Below are 16,243 nucleotides of genomic sequence, written 5' to 3'. Positions count from 1 at the left end.
TACCCCACACTTTTCTACATCATGTGCAGGTAGCCAACCCTAAGGACACAGTAGTATTAGAGGGTACATTAGCAGATGATGTGCAGGGAAACAGAGGAGATATTAGTATGATTCTGAGTACGCCCCCCACCCCCAATAAGAGGGAACAAAAACTATTAACTTACTCCCATTGTTGACTGTGGCCTTCTATAGAGTAGAGTATCCAAGCAACAGCATTGACATCCGAGAGCTCCCAGGGAAGGCCACTGATTGGTGAGGTGGGTATTAACTCTTGTCTTGATCTCAGATCATTATTCTTTAGCACAGTTCTGTTAACATAAAGACAGTGAATCTTATTCCATTAAATGTACGTTCAAGTCACGTAAGGAGCATGTAACAAAGAATCCTGTCCAGGGATGATGTTTCCTCTTAAATAACGTCTGCTTTAACACTATTTGATACAACTAACAAAAGGTAATTTTCATGAGTTCTCTTTCCTAAGAGAAATCAGTGTGTAGACTAGAAAAACAAAAAAGCTGAAATGACACTTCCGTCTGAAAAACAATTGCTCTTAAAGATATATTTTGACTGCATTAAACATCAGAAGACCTATCTCGTGCAGGATAGAGAGCAGTTGCATGCATATATCTGGCATTTAAAATTAATATGTATTCTTAAGGCTTTTTTGCACAAAAATAAAGAATCTAATCAGAAAACTTTTTTTCTGGAACAGAACTGTTCAGGCAAATTTAGTTATAGGATGACAGTGTGCATACCATAAGTCAGTGCAGAAGTATTAATAAAGACTAGTTGAAATACCTTAGAATTACTAGAAATAATTTGCACATCTAAGCCACTCATATAGAAAGTGCTACTGAGCATTTTACAAGCCTGAATTATTTTAGCCTCACTTCAATCCTGTGACATAGACAACAGTTCTCATTTTACAGATGAGGAAATGGAGACACCAAGGTATTAAATCACTTTTTCAAGATCACACAGGAAGTCTTTAACAGAGGCAGGAGCAAGACCCAGGTCTTTAGATTACCAGGCTTTGTCTTAAGTACAAGACCACCTTTTTTCCAAACAGTAAATGGAAATAGCAACCAACTCTTACAGGAGCAAAACAGAAGGTTAATGAAAGTAGCTTCATCTGTTAATTTATCCAGGGGAAACCTTAATGTGGCTTCACACCATATGTCTCACATCTTTGTGAGAAGTCATGTTGCACACAGACAGATGTTCAATAATTGGAACACAAGATCCTCCTGACAAGTCAGTGTTTTGTCTGAAATACTGAACTGTATTACCAATAGTTGATGATATTCTCTCAGGTTAACTACATTTGTATTTATGTGCATTAGCAAGTATGTATTGCGTGGATTTTTCTTTACATAGGTGTTTGTTTTTGCAATGCAGTTTTATCTTCTGGACAATCAAACATTCAGACCAGAATCCCGTAGAGGCTCCCCAATACCATATAAGGAATCAGAGGCCTCCAAAAGGGTAAAGTAGAAGGGCAGGTTACTGTCATCTCCAGATTTTTTTTTCCTCTTTTTGGTGCGGGCTTCCCCATCATTATGAGGCAGGAAAGTATGCATAAAATGTAGCCATTTTGTAACAGAAAAAATGATGAAGTTCCACAGTGGGGAAAATTTTGAGGAGCCTTTTTCCCACCATGAAGAATTCACAAGGCAAAAATGGGGAATTTCACATAGCTGGACGACACAGTCACATTTGGTTACTTTCGCATACTATGAATTCTTCTATTGCATCATCTCCTTCACATATTCCCTCCCTTTCTGGGGTTTGTAGTGAACACTACCCAGACAACCCAAATCTGTTGAAATTTCAAATGTCATGAATATGAGCCCAGGCAATTTGTATGCGGAGTGTTTAACTGCCCTATAACTACGTGCTACTACCTAAGCTCTCAGTGCCAGTGTTCGCTCACTGGAGAAATAGGTACTGAATAGCAAGAAGGGCAAAATATCGATCTATGTAGAGATGACAAAAGTAGAAATCCAGTTATTAGTGTGTAACCTAGGTTTCTGCTACTCAAGTCTTCCCCTACCAGGATACCCAAAACATTATTCCATAGAGAAAAAAAGGATTTATAAGAATTTAGAAAAAATTTTGAAACTCTGCCTAACCAACTTGGTATCTCCCCAAAGGAAATCAAGAAAGTAAAAATCTACAGATACTCTTGACAAGATTCCACTTTGCCACTCCCCAATGCTCAAGAAGAGACGTGTGCCTACAGTAGTATGCAGAGGTACATTTTCCTCTCACTGAACATGCTTTCGCTTTTGAAACAAGAACCAAACAGTTGGCTTGTTTTCCTTTATATTTAGATTCACATTTTTAATTGTTGTTTTACTTACAAGTACTGTAACTGAAACAAGTTATTACTGATCAGTGTTGGAGAAAATACATAGTTGTATCCACATTCTTTAGATTTCAGATATTAGCCATAAATAGCAATTGTAAAATCAGCTGAAAATAAATTTCTCTTGAAGTATTCTTTGCAAATCTAATAGTAAAATTAATACAGTTTGAGCTACCATATAGTTAGCAGAGGAAGACATTTTCCATTGCAAGATGGGACTCAAATCCACACACAGCACTCAGAGTACATACAGCAGCTCTCCAATAATCTCAGGAGTACTGAAATAACAATAATGTTAAAATAAAGTACTGGCAGTGCTCTCAGTGCTTGTAACATATCACTAGTATTGCTGAAGGAGCTTGATTTATTCTTTAACAGTCCCTCTATACAGTATCATAGGGCTCCATTGTAGCAGGGACTCTATGGAAAGTCATGCAAATATGGTGCTTGCTTCCTATATATTAAGGGGATTACATAAGTTATGTAGTATCAGAGAGGTAGCCGTGTTAGTCTGGATCTGTAAAAGCGGCGAAGAGTCCTGTGGCACCTTATAGACTAACAGACGTATTGGAGCATGAGCTTTCGTGGGTGAATACCCACTTCGTCGGATGCATATGAAGTGGGTATTCACCCACAAAAGCTCATGCGCTAATACATCTGTTAGTCTATAAGGTGCCACAGGACTCTTTACTGCTTTTACATAAGTATGTAGTATCCGTTTAAAAGAGAAACTGATTTTGAAAGTCAATTACAGCACCAAGCTGCACAATATTCTTTAGGGTAATGAAGAGTTCATAGATGAAACGGCTAAAGGAGCGACCACACCAAAAATATCTGGAGAGTATAATGTAGGAAAGGGAAGAGATGGGTTACATTGACCTGAACTTTAGGAGCAGGGAAAGAGGCACGAAGGGTGGCAAAAAAATATGGAAACAAGCATTTTAATTTTCCAAACACTGAGAATTATGTAAGTGTACTGGAGATGGATATACAAATTCAACATCCAAATATTGTTGAGCACTCCCCTACTTTAAAGATGGAAAGGGGCACAAAACAGCATGAATTCCAGACACTACACCACTCTCAGAAGGCAGCTATATTCATTTTACTCAGGATAGTACTCTGGGAGCAATTGTAATGTGAAGCTGAATATTACTTTTGAGAACAGTTGTATTTAAATATTTGAGTTTTCTGCTGTCATCAGTGGTTCAAAAGTGCAATTTTTGTCATTAGAATGAGTACACTGAAGATTGCAAACCACTTTGTACTCTTGCTGTAACACTTATTTAACAATTGGAAGAATATTATTGTTAAATATTTAACAAGATAGTTACCATTTATACACCAAGGTTGTTTTGTTGTTGTTGTTTTTTTGGATAATTTAGCATTCTAATGAAAAGTTCACAAAGCAAAGGAGAAACACAATACAATACAATAAAAAAATTGGTTAGGCAAGACAATTGGCGGATAAAGTTATTTGTGCAAGACATTGAAGAAAACAGTTCTTTTGGAGACCCACAGAAAAAATAGAACTGTAAGAATCTGAGGGCAGTGGTGGCTAGAACTTTAAAATCCATGGCACAATGGATTTAACTGCAGTTAAAAAAATTAAAATTATGCAAGGAACTTATAACATTGTTGCTAATTTATTAGTGCCTCCTTAACTCCAACCATAAAATTTCTTCCAAGATACTTTCATTTTAAATTGTTTCTTTATTTCTTTGAAAGTCAACCTTCAAGTTTTAGCAAACTAATATAACTAAAACAACTCTGAAGAGATCTTATTAAGCATCAAGTCTAGGTAAAGGTATATAATAAAATTAGGAATTTGCCATTAAAAAGGGAATAGTAATAATTACATCCACTTTTATCTGTAGTATTGTAAAGTACATTGAATATTTCAGTTGTGTGTTTTAAAGCTTTACACAGTATAACTACATTCTCATTGTTCAGTACATAAACTACACATTAGAGGGTAGTTGAATAAGTAGAAAAGTTTCCTATTTTATTTTGTCCCAAATCCTACTGTCTTGAGCTTTAGGCTTGGTACAAGAGACAAGTAAAAAAGTAGTAATGCATCATCATGTTTTATGTAGCACAAACCCAGATACCCTTCCAGGAATATCATGTCCTAGATGACAAGTATACAGCTTTATCTGCAAACAAAATGTAGTAACATGTTGGCATTTAGCCAAATATGTTGACAAAACTATAAAAGATTACAGAAGCTTTAATTCAAGACCTTAAAAAGAAGAAATCAGAAATAAAACCAATCATAGCAGTAGGGTTACATGCTCCTCCCATCAGAAAGTATAAAACAACAAAATCTTTCAAGGACAAGACAAAATAATAGAACTTTTCTATTCTTTTTGAAAACCACCAGATCTTTATTACTGCTTGTTTACAAAGGACACATGTCGTTTCTCATGTGTTATATAACCATAGAAAAATTACTTCAGGACATCACAAGATAGACATTTTTATTATTTTTCTTTCAAACTACATCAGAATCACTTAACTGAATAAAGGCCTTGAACTGGGTCACAGTACATAATACTACAGTGTACATGCATTCAGGGCCAGCTCCAGTGTTTTTGCTGCCCAACGCTACCAAAAAAAAAAAAAAAAAAAAAAAAAAAAAAAAAAAGCCGTGATCAGCAGCACTTCAGCGGCAGCTCTACCGCCTCTGCTTCATTCTTCAGCAGCAATTCAGTGGCAGGTCTTTCCCTCTGAGAGGGACGGAGGGATCCACCACCAAATTGCCGAAGAGGCGGACATGCCACCCATCTCTGTTCACGACCCCAAGCACCTGCTTGCTGCGCTGGTGCCTGGAGCCGGCCCTGCATGCATTTCCTCTTGGTCCTGAACACTGATGATGTGAGAGCACCACTCCTATCTAGTTGGATCAACTAGCAAAGTGCCCCAGATTTCTTTAAGTGAAGGTATGAACTTAAAAGCTAAAGTTCTGATCAAAGGGCCTTGTCTCCAGAAGCAGCATCATATATAGAGAGAGATGAGAATGGCAAAAATAAAAACAAATATATTTTGGCTTTAGGTGGTAGATGGCCCAACCTCGACACCTCCTCAAAAGAAAGAGAAAACCCAAAATGTTAGCATACATTTTGCACGTCTGAAACATAGTCCATGCCACAGCATCTAGCTTCCTACTACTTGCAAGGTATGAGCATGTACTGTGTGAATGACATCTCAACTACCACTCGAAAACCTTTGAACATGGGGTTCCGATATTCAGTAGTATGATTATTGCCTTTTCCCCATTCCAGTGTTTCTCTTCGGCCTGAGCGCCATCCCTCATCTCAACAAATATAATGGTTTTATCAGATATAGAAAATGTAGCACCACTGAATACTGGAGAGGAAGAGAGGGAAATTTGCTGTATCTCACAGAACTGATAATTCAGCACTAATGGATGTTAAGTGCAGCACATGCATCAGGATATGGTCCAGGTCTTGACAAAGAAAAGGAACATCAGTAATCATGGGGATGGAATACATTTTGCAGAAGTTTATTTAAGATATCAAATGTCCAGATGTGCTAAAATCCCCTCATCACATTTCATGGCATTCACTTTCCATAGTGCATGTGAGAGAACAAATAAATGTGTGTGTAAAAGATACACATGCAAAAATAGAATTTACATATTTTTCAGATAACCTTTCACACGTGATTTATTTGAGGATTAAAGTTTCATCTATCCATTATTGGTGCTAGATTTTAAAAAAAAAATCTTCTGTCAAACTGATACATTCATCAAAAATTTTTTAAATCTGAATTGATTCAAAATGTCATTGCATTTAGTAACTTTTAGAGAGAACAGGAAGTGAAAAAGATTAGAGAAAATCATAGCAATAATAAAAGTACATGATTAAAAAAAATATGATTCAGGCCAGATATATAAAAAAACCCTAAGCCAGCGGTTCTCAAACAGCGGCCCAACTAGCACATAGCTGGGTCTGGCTAAAGGCCGGCCAGCCCGCATGGCTGGATCTGGGTTCCCAGCTACCTGGTGTGGCGGGGTGGGGTCCGGGCTGCCCAGCACAGCGGGGTCCGGAACTCCCAGCCAGCCCTGCAGATTCAGGGATTCAGGGCTCCCAGACAGCTCCGTGAGCTCCAGGTTATGGGGCAGCTGTGCACGGCTGCCTCTGCCCTGCCACCCGGCCCCTGCAGCCCACAATGATAAATAAGTTGAGAACCACTGCCCTAACCTTACAGTACATCTCCGTTCCATATACCACTTTAAAGCACTCTCTCCCTGCTTTAAAATAACAATTACATATTCTGTCTTATTAACGGATCACTACTTATTATAGCTGAAATACTGAGGATGCATTTTCTCATCAGTGCTAACATACTCCCAACAGGGGTGGCTCTAGACATTTCGCTGCCCCAAGCACGGCGGCATGCCGCGGGGGGCGCTCTGCTGATCGCTGGTCCCACGGCTCCGGTGGACCTCCCGCAGACAGACCCTCAGCGGCATGCCCGCAGAAGGCGGCCTGCCTGCTGCCCTCCCAGCGACCACCCCCGCGGCATGCTGCCCTAAGCACACGCTTGGTGGGCTGGGGCCTGGAGCAGCCTCTGCTCCCAACTGTTGCTAAGCATCTGCAGCAACTGCAGAGACATCTGCTCTGTCAATGAAATTGCTAGGGATTCAATTATACTTAACACTATCCAAGGGAGTTTAACAGTGGCCATTAGTATCAGCATCAAGTTTAAACAACTATTCATAGCAACTCTTCTACATAGTTCAGACTTTCAAACCTTAAGTTGTTTATTTAAGAACTAGGGAGAAATTGAATTACTGAAACCTTCAGGTGAAAACACTATAGATTCATAGAGCTTTAAGCATTCACAGACCCTGTTTCTCAGGAACAGACATCTCTATACAATCAGCTCCCCACCTGAATATTTACCAGCTGTTTTACCCAACATTGATTAACCTAGCATATTTATTTTTTCAGATAGCTGAGGAAAATCTGTACACCAAAATGCAGGATATTAACAGCTTATGACTAGTGTGTGCTGAGAAAGAATACAAAAATTCTTTTTAATGTTACACTGAGGTGTAAATTTCACAGAAACATAGGCTACTACTACTGTATAAGGTTTTTTCGGAAGCCCTTCCAGTCTATAATTCACAATGTTGTATTATGTTATTGTATACATTAAAAATAAATAAAATATCCCTAGTAATATTATGCTTAACAATTATAAAATAGTTTTACCCAAAACTCAGATTACTAATTAGTATTCTATTATTCCTCCTACTCTAATTAGGTTTGCCAGTCTCTCTGTGCTACATTTACTTAAATAAAATCAGGTAATCAAACTAAAGCTGGTAATATTTTTACTCCTAAAGATCTTAACAGGCTGCAATTATTACAAATTCCCTGTTTATTTGAATCAGACTAACCTTTCCTGGCATCAAACATATCTTTTTATAGGTCTGTTTACTGAATATTAGATAATAAGATTACGTTCAAAGGAAATATGGAATCCTTTCTACAGAGTTGCTACTACATTTACACGTATAAAACCGATAAGATTAGGGTTGAGTATTTGAACAGTCCAAAAATAATCGGTCAACTGACTGGTGAAATACTAGTCAAACATTGTCAAATGTCAGAAATGGTCAAATATTTTAAAGCACTGATTTATTAGAATAGTAGAACAACAGTAACAATAAAGAATAAGACTTTATGATCTCTATTGGCTAAAATAATATCATTACTTTCTTTAGCAAGTTTAAGTTGGCATTTGAATGTGAATATTATTCCAGACTGAAAAATTACAAAAAGGACAGAAATAAACATACACAGAACACTATAAAAGAAAAAAGTCATTTTTAAATGCACTTGTGCTAGGTAAGCAGCAGGCCAACTCTTCAAGCAGCTTAATGACAGTGCCTCTATTCTCCTTGTTAGGGATGAAATCTAATGACTGTGAACCCCTTCTCTCCCTCCCACACTCCATTCTAAGTTAATTTCTGTATGTTTGTCTAGTCATTTAGATTGTAAGCTATTGGGACAGGGACTGTGTCTTTAACTTGTTTAATGTGCTTTGTAAGTGCATGCACATTGATGGCCTGGTATACAAACAAAGATATAGACCTGGATATTCTACACTAGAAATTAGGTCAGTTTAACTACATTGACTAGAATGTGAAAAAGATTCCAGTCAACTAAGATGATCAGTTTTCAGTTAGTTCACTTTTTCCCCAACAGGGGTGTCATGACATTTTTCCAGATTTGGACCTTAGCGTCCAAAATATGGGTGTTAGCATGAAAACCTCCAAGCTTAGTAACCAGCTTGGACCTGGTAAAGCTGCCACCACCGAAAAAATTAAAGTGTTTTGGGGCACTCTGGTCCCCCCAAAAACCTTCCCTGGGGACTCCAAAGACCCAAATTCCTTGAGTCTTACAACAAAGGGGAATAAACCATTCCACCCCCCTCCCCGTCTCCCTTAGGTGTTCCCTCCCTGGGTTCCTGGAGAGAGTACACAGAAGCAAGCTCTGTGAATCTAAACAGAGGGCCTCCACCCTCCCCGTTTCCAGTCCTGGAAACACAAGTACTTCCCTCTTCACCCAGAGGTAGGCAAAGTCAGGCTTAGTAAATCTAACACAGAGATTTTCCCCCTGACTTCTTCCTCCCACCAATTCCCTGGTGAGTTGCAGACTTAATTCCCTGGAATTTCCACTAAAGAAAAACTCCAACAGGTCTAAAAAAGAAAGCTTTATAAGAAGAAAGAAAATACATAAAAATGGTCTCTCTGTATTAAGGTGACAAATACAGGGTCATTGCTTAAAGAAAAAAATGAATAAACAGCCTTATTCAAAAAGAATACAATTTAAGACATTCCAGCAACTATACACATGTAAATACAAAAGAAAACAATATAAACCTTATTGCCTTACTATTTTGTACTTACAACTTGGAAAACAGAAGATTAGAAAAGCTGGAGATAGAAAAATCACTCTCATAGCTGAGAGGGTCAGACACAAGACAAGGACAAAGAACTCACACACAAACTTCCCTCCACCAGATTTGAAAAAGTCTTGTTTCCTGATTGGTCCTCTGGTCAGGTGTTTCAGGTTACTGGTGTTACTCCTTTACTGGTAAAAGAACATTAAACCTTAGCTATCTGTTTATGACAAGGGGTATTAGCATTTATTAAAAAGTGTGTGATCAAGACATTTAAGTAGGCATGCCAACAGATAGCACCAAAAATTATAATTCTAATAGGTAGCCATTACTACATCAGGGCACTGTACTGGAATATTTGACAAGTCAAATTAACAAGAAGCCGTGCCATGCCTAAACAAGCGGACTTGTATAACTAGGTTAACATAGAGAATAATGATTAGGTAATTTGAGAAGCTCTAATAACAAAAGAATAAAAACTACCATCTAATAGTAGACTGAACTGTGTTACTCATTTTAAGTTTTCTGGGTGCAGGCAGACAAGACATAGGTAGTTATTTTGTGCCCTCGCAGGTAGAATTCTCAGCTATGTACGTACCATAAACATATTAAATTTGGGTATCACTATGGGAGTTAAAGTATTAACTAATCTCAAATCCAGACAAATAAATCTAAAAAAGCACAAGCTCAATAGGAATTAAGGCTTCTAATCTCACTCTGATCAGCACCATAATTCACGTCAATGGGGGTTGAATGAGACAATATTTACCCAAGCACTTTCATTTTTAAGTAATTTAATCTTTCCAATTATACCTATGTAAAAAAAGGTAATTTTCTTACCTGCAAATTTAATTTCTCCAAAGCCAGAAAATGCCAGTCTAGTGGGCAATATGATCTCATACCAGCAGCTGGAGACAGGAAATAAACCAAACTTTGAGACTTTAACCCCCAAAAAAGGGAGCTATACTAGTTGTGTACTCCAGTTCAAGCACTACGCAAGTAGTGAAGAGTAAAAGTGAAAATCAAATCTCAAATAATTCCACTTGAAGAAAGAACAAGCTTAAAAGCTTTATCTAGGACAAGTGTGCACTGTAAAGGAAACATGAAATGCAAAATCAAAAATAATAGCAAAACCTCCCAATAACTAAAATCTGTAAAACATCTCTATAAATAAAGAGGGACCTCTCAAACTTTTAGTACTGCAACAAATACAGAGTGGGATCTCTGGACTGATATATTAGTGGACTTTGAGAAATTAGATTAGCAGTTCTGAAAGTGAATTGCTTACTTGTAGATTTAGATGTTGTAACAGACCATTATTCTTGGGCACAAGCCCTATGCACAGGCAGAGTGCCAAAATAGCTGGCTCACAATGAAGCATCTAATGTCAACCATTGCAGTGAAAAAGAAGGTAGCCACTTGTGCTCCACACTTTCTTATTGGTTACAGCTTGTAAAGGAATCTCCACATGTAGCTGCAAAAATACCATACCAGCTGCATCACAGCCTGGCCCCCTTCAGCACTCTTTTTAGTCCGTCTCTCCAGTGTCTCATAGAAAATGTTCAAGATTTATTTCTCCTCTTCCAACCAGAGTCCATTGTCATCAGTTCTATGGGGCCTCTGATCTTCTTGGTTACAGCTCCCCAAAGTATTTTGCACCAGCCATTTTGGCAGGGATATCAGCTGCTTTGGGCTTCAAATTCCTAATTTCTAATCTAGTTCCAAGAGAGCAATTTTCTTTCACGGTTAATATAAAAACATCCACCTAGACAAAAACATATCTGCTTTACTATAGCATAGCAAGTCTTTGACACACTCAGAACCTTGCTTGGGTGGTGATGGACACAGATATCTCTTCAAGCCCTCAGCCAAAGCACCAACTGTAGTCCCTGTTGAAAGGAGACTAGTCAACATAACTAACTTTGCCTTTGATTAGGTTCTAAGATTAAAACCTTGAGATATAGGAGCTCGCTAGCAATCACAATCTATTTAAAACTATTGAAAGAGTGAATCATGTGGCCTAGAGGTAAGGAGATTGTATGGAAGCTTCTAAATCTAATCCTCAACTGTCAGTTCATCTTTCTTCATTTGAAGAGTAAGGAGTTGTTTTAACAACTATTTCTAACAGGCTACCAGAAATTTAATTTGTTTTTCTTGCAATTAATAGTTTGCCTTTCCCTAGAATGGGAAAAAATATTCCCTCTTTTTCCAGTTCAGGCACATGAAGTAGGAGTTTCTTACCCATAATTTATTCCTTCTTTTAAAAAAGTATTTATGAAGAAATCAACAAAAGCATAACCTTTCCATTCCATTCATAAGAGATCTTTGGTGAGGATTTTGATACCTTTGAATTTTGTTAATGTGTTTTTGTCGTCATTTAGACATGTTTCTCTTTCGAACAGCAGAATCTACTAATATCAAGTGAAACAAAAAACTGTGTGAACTTTGTGGTTGTCAGAAATTACTTCTCTAACTTCCAAAGATACCAGTCACAATAGTGAGAGCTTCTGCAGCATTACCCAGTGTTAGAATGTGCCTTCCACATATAACCTTGTCCAAGTAGAAATCTGCAAAAGCCTGCATGCAAATTTTGTAGTGACACAAGAAAGCACTGACTGAGTGTTAGCCTTACATCTTGCAAAAGAAGTTGCCTCTTCAACTCAGAAAACCAAGTAGCAATTACCCTGGTCAGCAAGCCTTGATGATCATGGGCTCTTTGCACGTAGCTCAGTGAGGCTCTCTGATTCACTCACCTACTGGCTAGAGAAGCCTTAGATTTCAAAGCTCGTTCAGAACTCTGATACAGGATGAATAGGAGATCTGAACTCTTCATTTCTAGCATCCTTTTCACAAATGTATGAATGCCTTCCTAATATTCAAGGTGTGTAACTTTTCCCCCTCTCATACCTAGAAGATGGACAAAAAAGGAAAGAACACATCAAGAGCCAGACAAAAGCAAATAAGCATCTTTAGGAGGAAAATAAGAGACACTCTTTTACTCACCACTTTGGTTTACAACAAACAAAAAAAGCAGTTAATCCCTGCAGAAAAATCCCACACTGTCTCACTAATTTATAGAGTGAGATGTCATTTTATGTAAGAGAAATCAAACACCCATCTCTCAGTAGTTCAAAAGGCAGGATCTGCAAGGGTACTAAGGACCAATTTGCAGTTCCATGCTGCCAAAAGGAAACTGGAGCGTCAGCATGGTTTTATCAATATGAAGGAACCTCAGATGTCTGAACCTTTGTTAACCAGTCTGCAGATTTAGATGTAACCCTTCTGCCCCTCTGAGTTGGCAGCAACAAGGGCCGGGTTCAGTATCTAGGGGTTCCGTTTCAGTAACACAATGCATAACCGGCTCGAGCCCCCACCCAGTGACCTGGGACACTCACATACCACACCCCCCGGGCGCCTCTAGGAGGCAATACTTCCCCTCTCGCAAGCACGGAGTCTGAGTGTAGCAAAATCTTTTTAATAAAGGAAGGAATTAATGCGGCATCCCACTGGAGAAACACCACAAACAGGGTTATAACACAAACCATAAACAAAAACCCACCTCCAAGTACTTTTGGCACTGTGCTTTTTTCCCCTTAGGGTTTTAAGTCCAATCACCCCAAAGTCCAACAACCCAAAAGTCTCTGGTCAATGCCACCCCAGAGTTCGAGAGTTTATCTGTAGAGGTCCCTCCCCCCAGCCTGGATAGAAAGGGGCACCTTACATGGTCCTGGGCCAACTGCCCGGCCTCTCCGTGCGTTCTGCTTCCGCCTTCTCCACGAACTGCTCCGCTTTACCAGCCGCTCCACGCTGCTCCTCCAGCCGTCCTCAGAAACTGCTCCGCTCCACCAGCTGCTCTGCTCCATGAGCTGCTCCGGTTCTCTCTGCAAACTGCTCGGCTCCGCTCGTTCTGTGGGCCGCTCCACCTGTCCCACAGCTACTCCGCTCTGTCAGCCACTCTGCTGCCACCAGCTGTCCCGTGATCCGCTCCAGCCGTCCCCACAAACTGCTCCACTCCGCCAGCAGCTCGGTTCCACAGTATAGCTTTGGGCTCCCCACTAGTTAGCACCGTACTCAGTGCTCTCAGCTCAGCGATTTTAGCTTTTTAGTGATTTTCAGCTCTTAGTGATTCCAGCTCATAGTAGGGGAGCCCCAGTGCTAGTGCACCATTAGCCCAAAGTGATTTCAGCTCAGTAACCTGTATTTAAATTCTTGAGGGAATAAAAAAATCATCTCTGACCTTCCACAGTGGAGAGAGGAGGGGGTGCAACTGGTGCTTCTGGCGCCACAAGGCAACTGCACCACCAGGCACAGATACCTGTCCCCAACCTCTCTCAATTCTCTGGGTTTTGGAACCCATGTCCCATGTCTAGCCAGTACCACCCAACTGAGGGTGAGCAATTTGTCACCAAGCAATCCCACAGCTTGGGAGTCTGGGATAGGGTGGGCGTACCTATGCAAATACACTCTCTGAACTTCTTTCCACCAGATGTCAGTGTAGAGCTTATCCTGACTCTGCTTACATAGAGTAACTGCATAGATTAGGAAATGAATAGCTAATTGTTAAAAATATGTAACAGATGTTTATGAAAGCAATGTGGCTACATTAAGCCATTATTCTATGTATCTACACTTCTTGTGTAGAATAAGTTACTTTGCCTTTAACATGGCCTCACAATGCACCACAGGTATACGAATGGACTTTAAAAATCATATCTCCTCATCATATGTTAGGAATTTTTTCAGTCTGGCTTTTGATCATGATTCTTCCCTCCCCCCACCCTTTTTTTTTTTTTTTGTAATAAAGGCTTTTTGGAAATAACAGCTTAAATCATGTTCCACATTTTCTTTTAAAAATTAGCATCAATTTATATTTCTAGAACAAACAATTACAAAGGATGAAAAATGTTGTACATCTTAATTTACAAGACCAACCATAATTTAAGTTAATATGAGAATGTGACAAAAATTAATTTTGAACCAATTTCCTTTCAGTCAAAGATTACGTTTTAGAACAGTTCTGGGGGTTTTGTTCTTTAAAAGTACAAATTCTTCCTCCCTTCTCTCTCATTAATGGATTGAAATTTAATAGATTAAAATTTAATGTAATAGCACAATGTAACTATTCAAAATATGAATCAGACGCATTGTCTGAAGATTACTGTGTAATGCATTCAAAGCACTTCATATTAAGTCTCGTGTATTAGATAAAGTTTCAACCAATGAGCACACACAAAGTTAAAAGTGAAGCCTTTTAACAAAAATTTGAGCAAAAAACTTTGAGAAGTTGACAACATACTGCTAACATCATTACAGGAAGAAGCAGATCTCTGTGGAGTTCAAACAACTCTCCTTCCTCCTCTCCCCCACCAACCTGCCAGTACCCCTCTAAATACACAGAAATTGGTTACAAAAATGTCTGTTATTTAAAATATATAAATCTTCTGTTACTGAATCTGCAACTAGGCAGACTAGATCTGTAACCTTTCTGCCAGGCAAAGCCAGCAGCGACCAGGGTTGGGTGCAATATCTAGGGGGTTCCTTTCTATCAGTACAACACAGAACTGGCTCAACCCCCATCCAGTAATCTGGGAAAATTACACACCACCCCAGGCACCTCTGAGAGGCAATACTTCCGCACTCACAAGCACAGAGTCTGAATATAGAAAAGAGACTTCTATTAAAAGGAGAGAAGTAACTTGGCATTAATTTGGGACACCACCACAAATAGGGTTCATAAACATAAGCCATGAGCAAAAGACCCACCCCCAAGTAAGTTGGGCAGTGTCCTTTTCCCCTCAGGTTCTTAAGTCCAGCAACCCAAAAGTTCCTTTAGCGTGCCTGCCTCTTCTCTGCACCCCACTGACAGTTGCTGTCCTTGGTCAATGCAGACTCAGAGTTCACCTCCCACCCTGGGTAGCAGCAAGGAGGCACTTTACTTACTCCATCACTCGCTACACCTCTCTGCCTCACCAGCCATTTGTTCGTAAGCCAACTGTCAGTCACCTTCTGTTGCTACTTGCCTCTCTCTGCTGTGACCTCTGCATATCAGTCTCAATGATTTTCAGCTCTTTGTAGGCTCGGCAGAAACACTGCCCCATATCAAGTGATTTCAGTTCCCAGTGATTTTCAGGTTTGGGCAGAAACACAGTTCCACACAACTGAATTTTAGAACAAAGAGGCTCCTAATGAACCCTATTTAGCTTTATTCTTTAAACAGTAGGGAGGAACAGGCCAAACCAGGCCAGGGACTCATAGGGAGAGTCCACACACCTCCTGGCTGTCCCCACCCCTCTTACTTTCACAGGGCTCCAACATTCAAGCCTCTGGCTTAATGAGATCCTTTGAGCTGAAGGTGACCCCCCTCATTTGGGACAGGCTAAGCACAGTCTTGCTTTCCTATATTCCTACAATAATTAGAAGATTTTGGTAACAGCATTTCATTATCCCTGCATTCAGTACTAAAGTGATTTTTAGCCAACACCAGCCAAAATTGATTTACTTTGACTCCACTCTATGTGTTGAATATCTAAGCAGAGCAGGAGCAAACTGTATTTACATAAACACACCCAAAGTCTTGCCCTCTCCCAGCTAGCTGTCAGGGGAGAATTCATTCAGACCCTGCTTACATATCAATTAATAAAACAGCCCACATTCAACTCAACAACAGAATGTAAAGTCAAAACACAAGGATAAGTTCTCTTCTTGATGGGGAATAATCATAGAAACACAGGACTGGAAGGGACCTCAGGACCTCAGGACCTCTAGTCCAGTGGTTCTCAACCAGGGGTACACATACTCCTGGGGGTATGCAGAGGCCTTCCAGGGAGTGCATGAAGTCATCCAGATATTTGACTAGTTTTACAACAGGCTATATAAAAAGCACCAGCAAAGTCAGTACAAACTAAAATTTCATACAGACAAGGACTTGTTTATACT

The 16,243-nt window shown here is 39.5% G+C and overlaps 1 protein-coding gene across 1 annotated transcript in view; it reads right to left on the bottom strand.

Annotated features, from left to right (window-relative positions):
- The window catches only part of RUNDC3B (RUN domain containing 3B), a 187,937-nt gene that overhangs the window by 40,510 nt on the left and 131,184 nt on the right, over window positions 1–16,243 (bottom strand). The window contains 2 exon segments of the mRNA XM_030550481.1: window positions 178–265; window positions 268–308. Of these exon segments, the coding sequence (XP_030406341.1) occupies window positions 178–265; window positions 268–308 (129 nt within the window).

This window comes from Gopherus evgoodei, chromosome 2 (genome assembly GCF_007399415.2).
Source record: "Gopherus evgoodei ecotype Sinaloan lineage chromosome 2, rGopEvg1_v1.p, whole genome shotgun sequence".
Classification (NCBI taxonomy): Eukaryota; Metazoa; Chordata; order Testudines; family Testudinidae; genus Gopherus; species Gopherus evgoodei.
The sequence above is the reverse complement of the archived record's forward strand: the minus strand, read 5'-3'. Positions and strand labels throughout refer to the sequence as shown.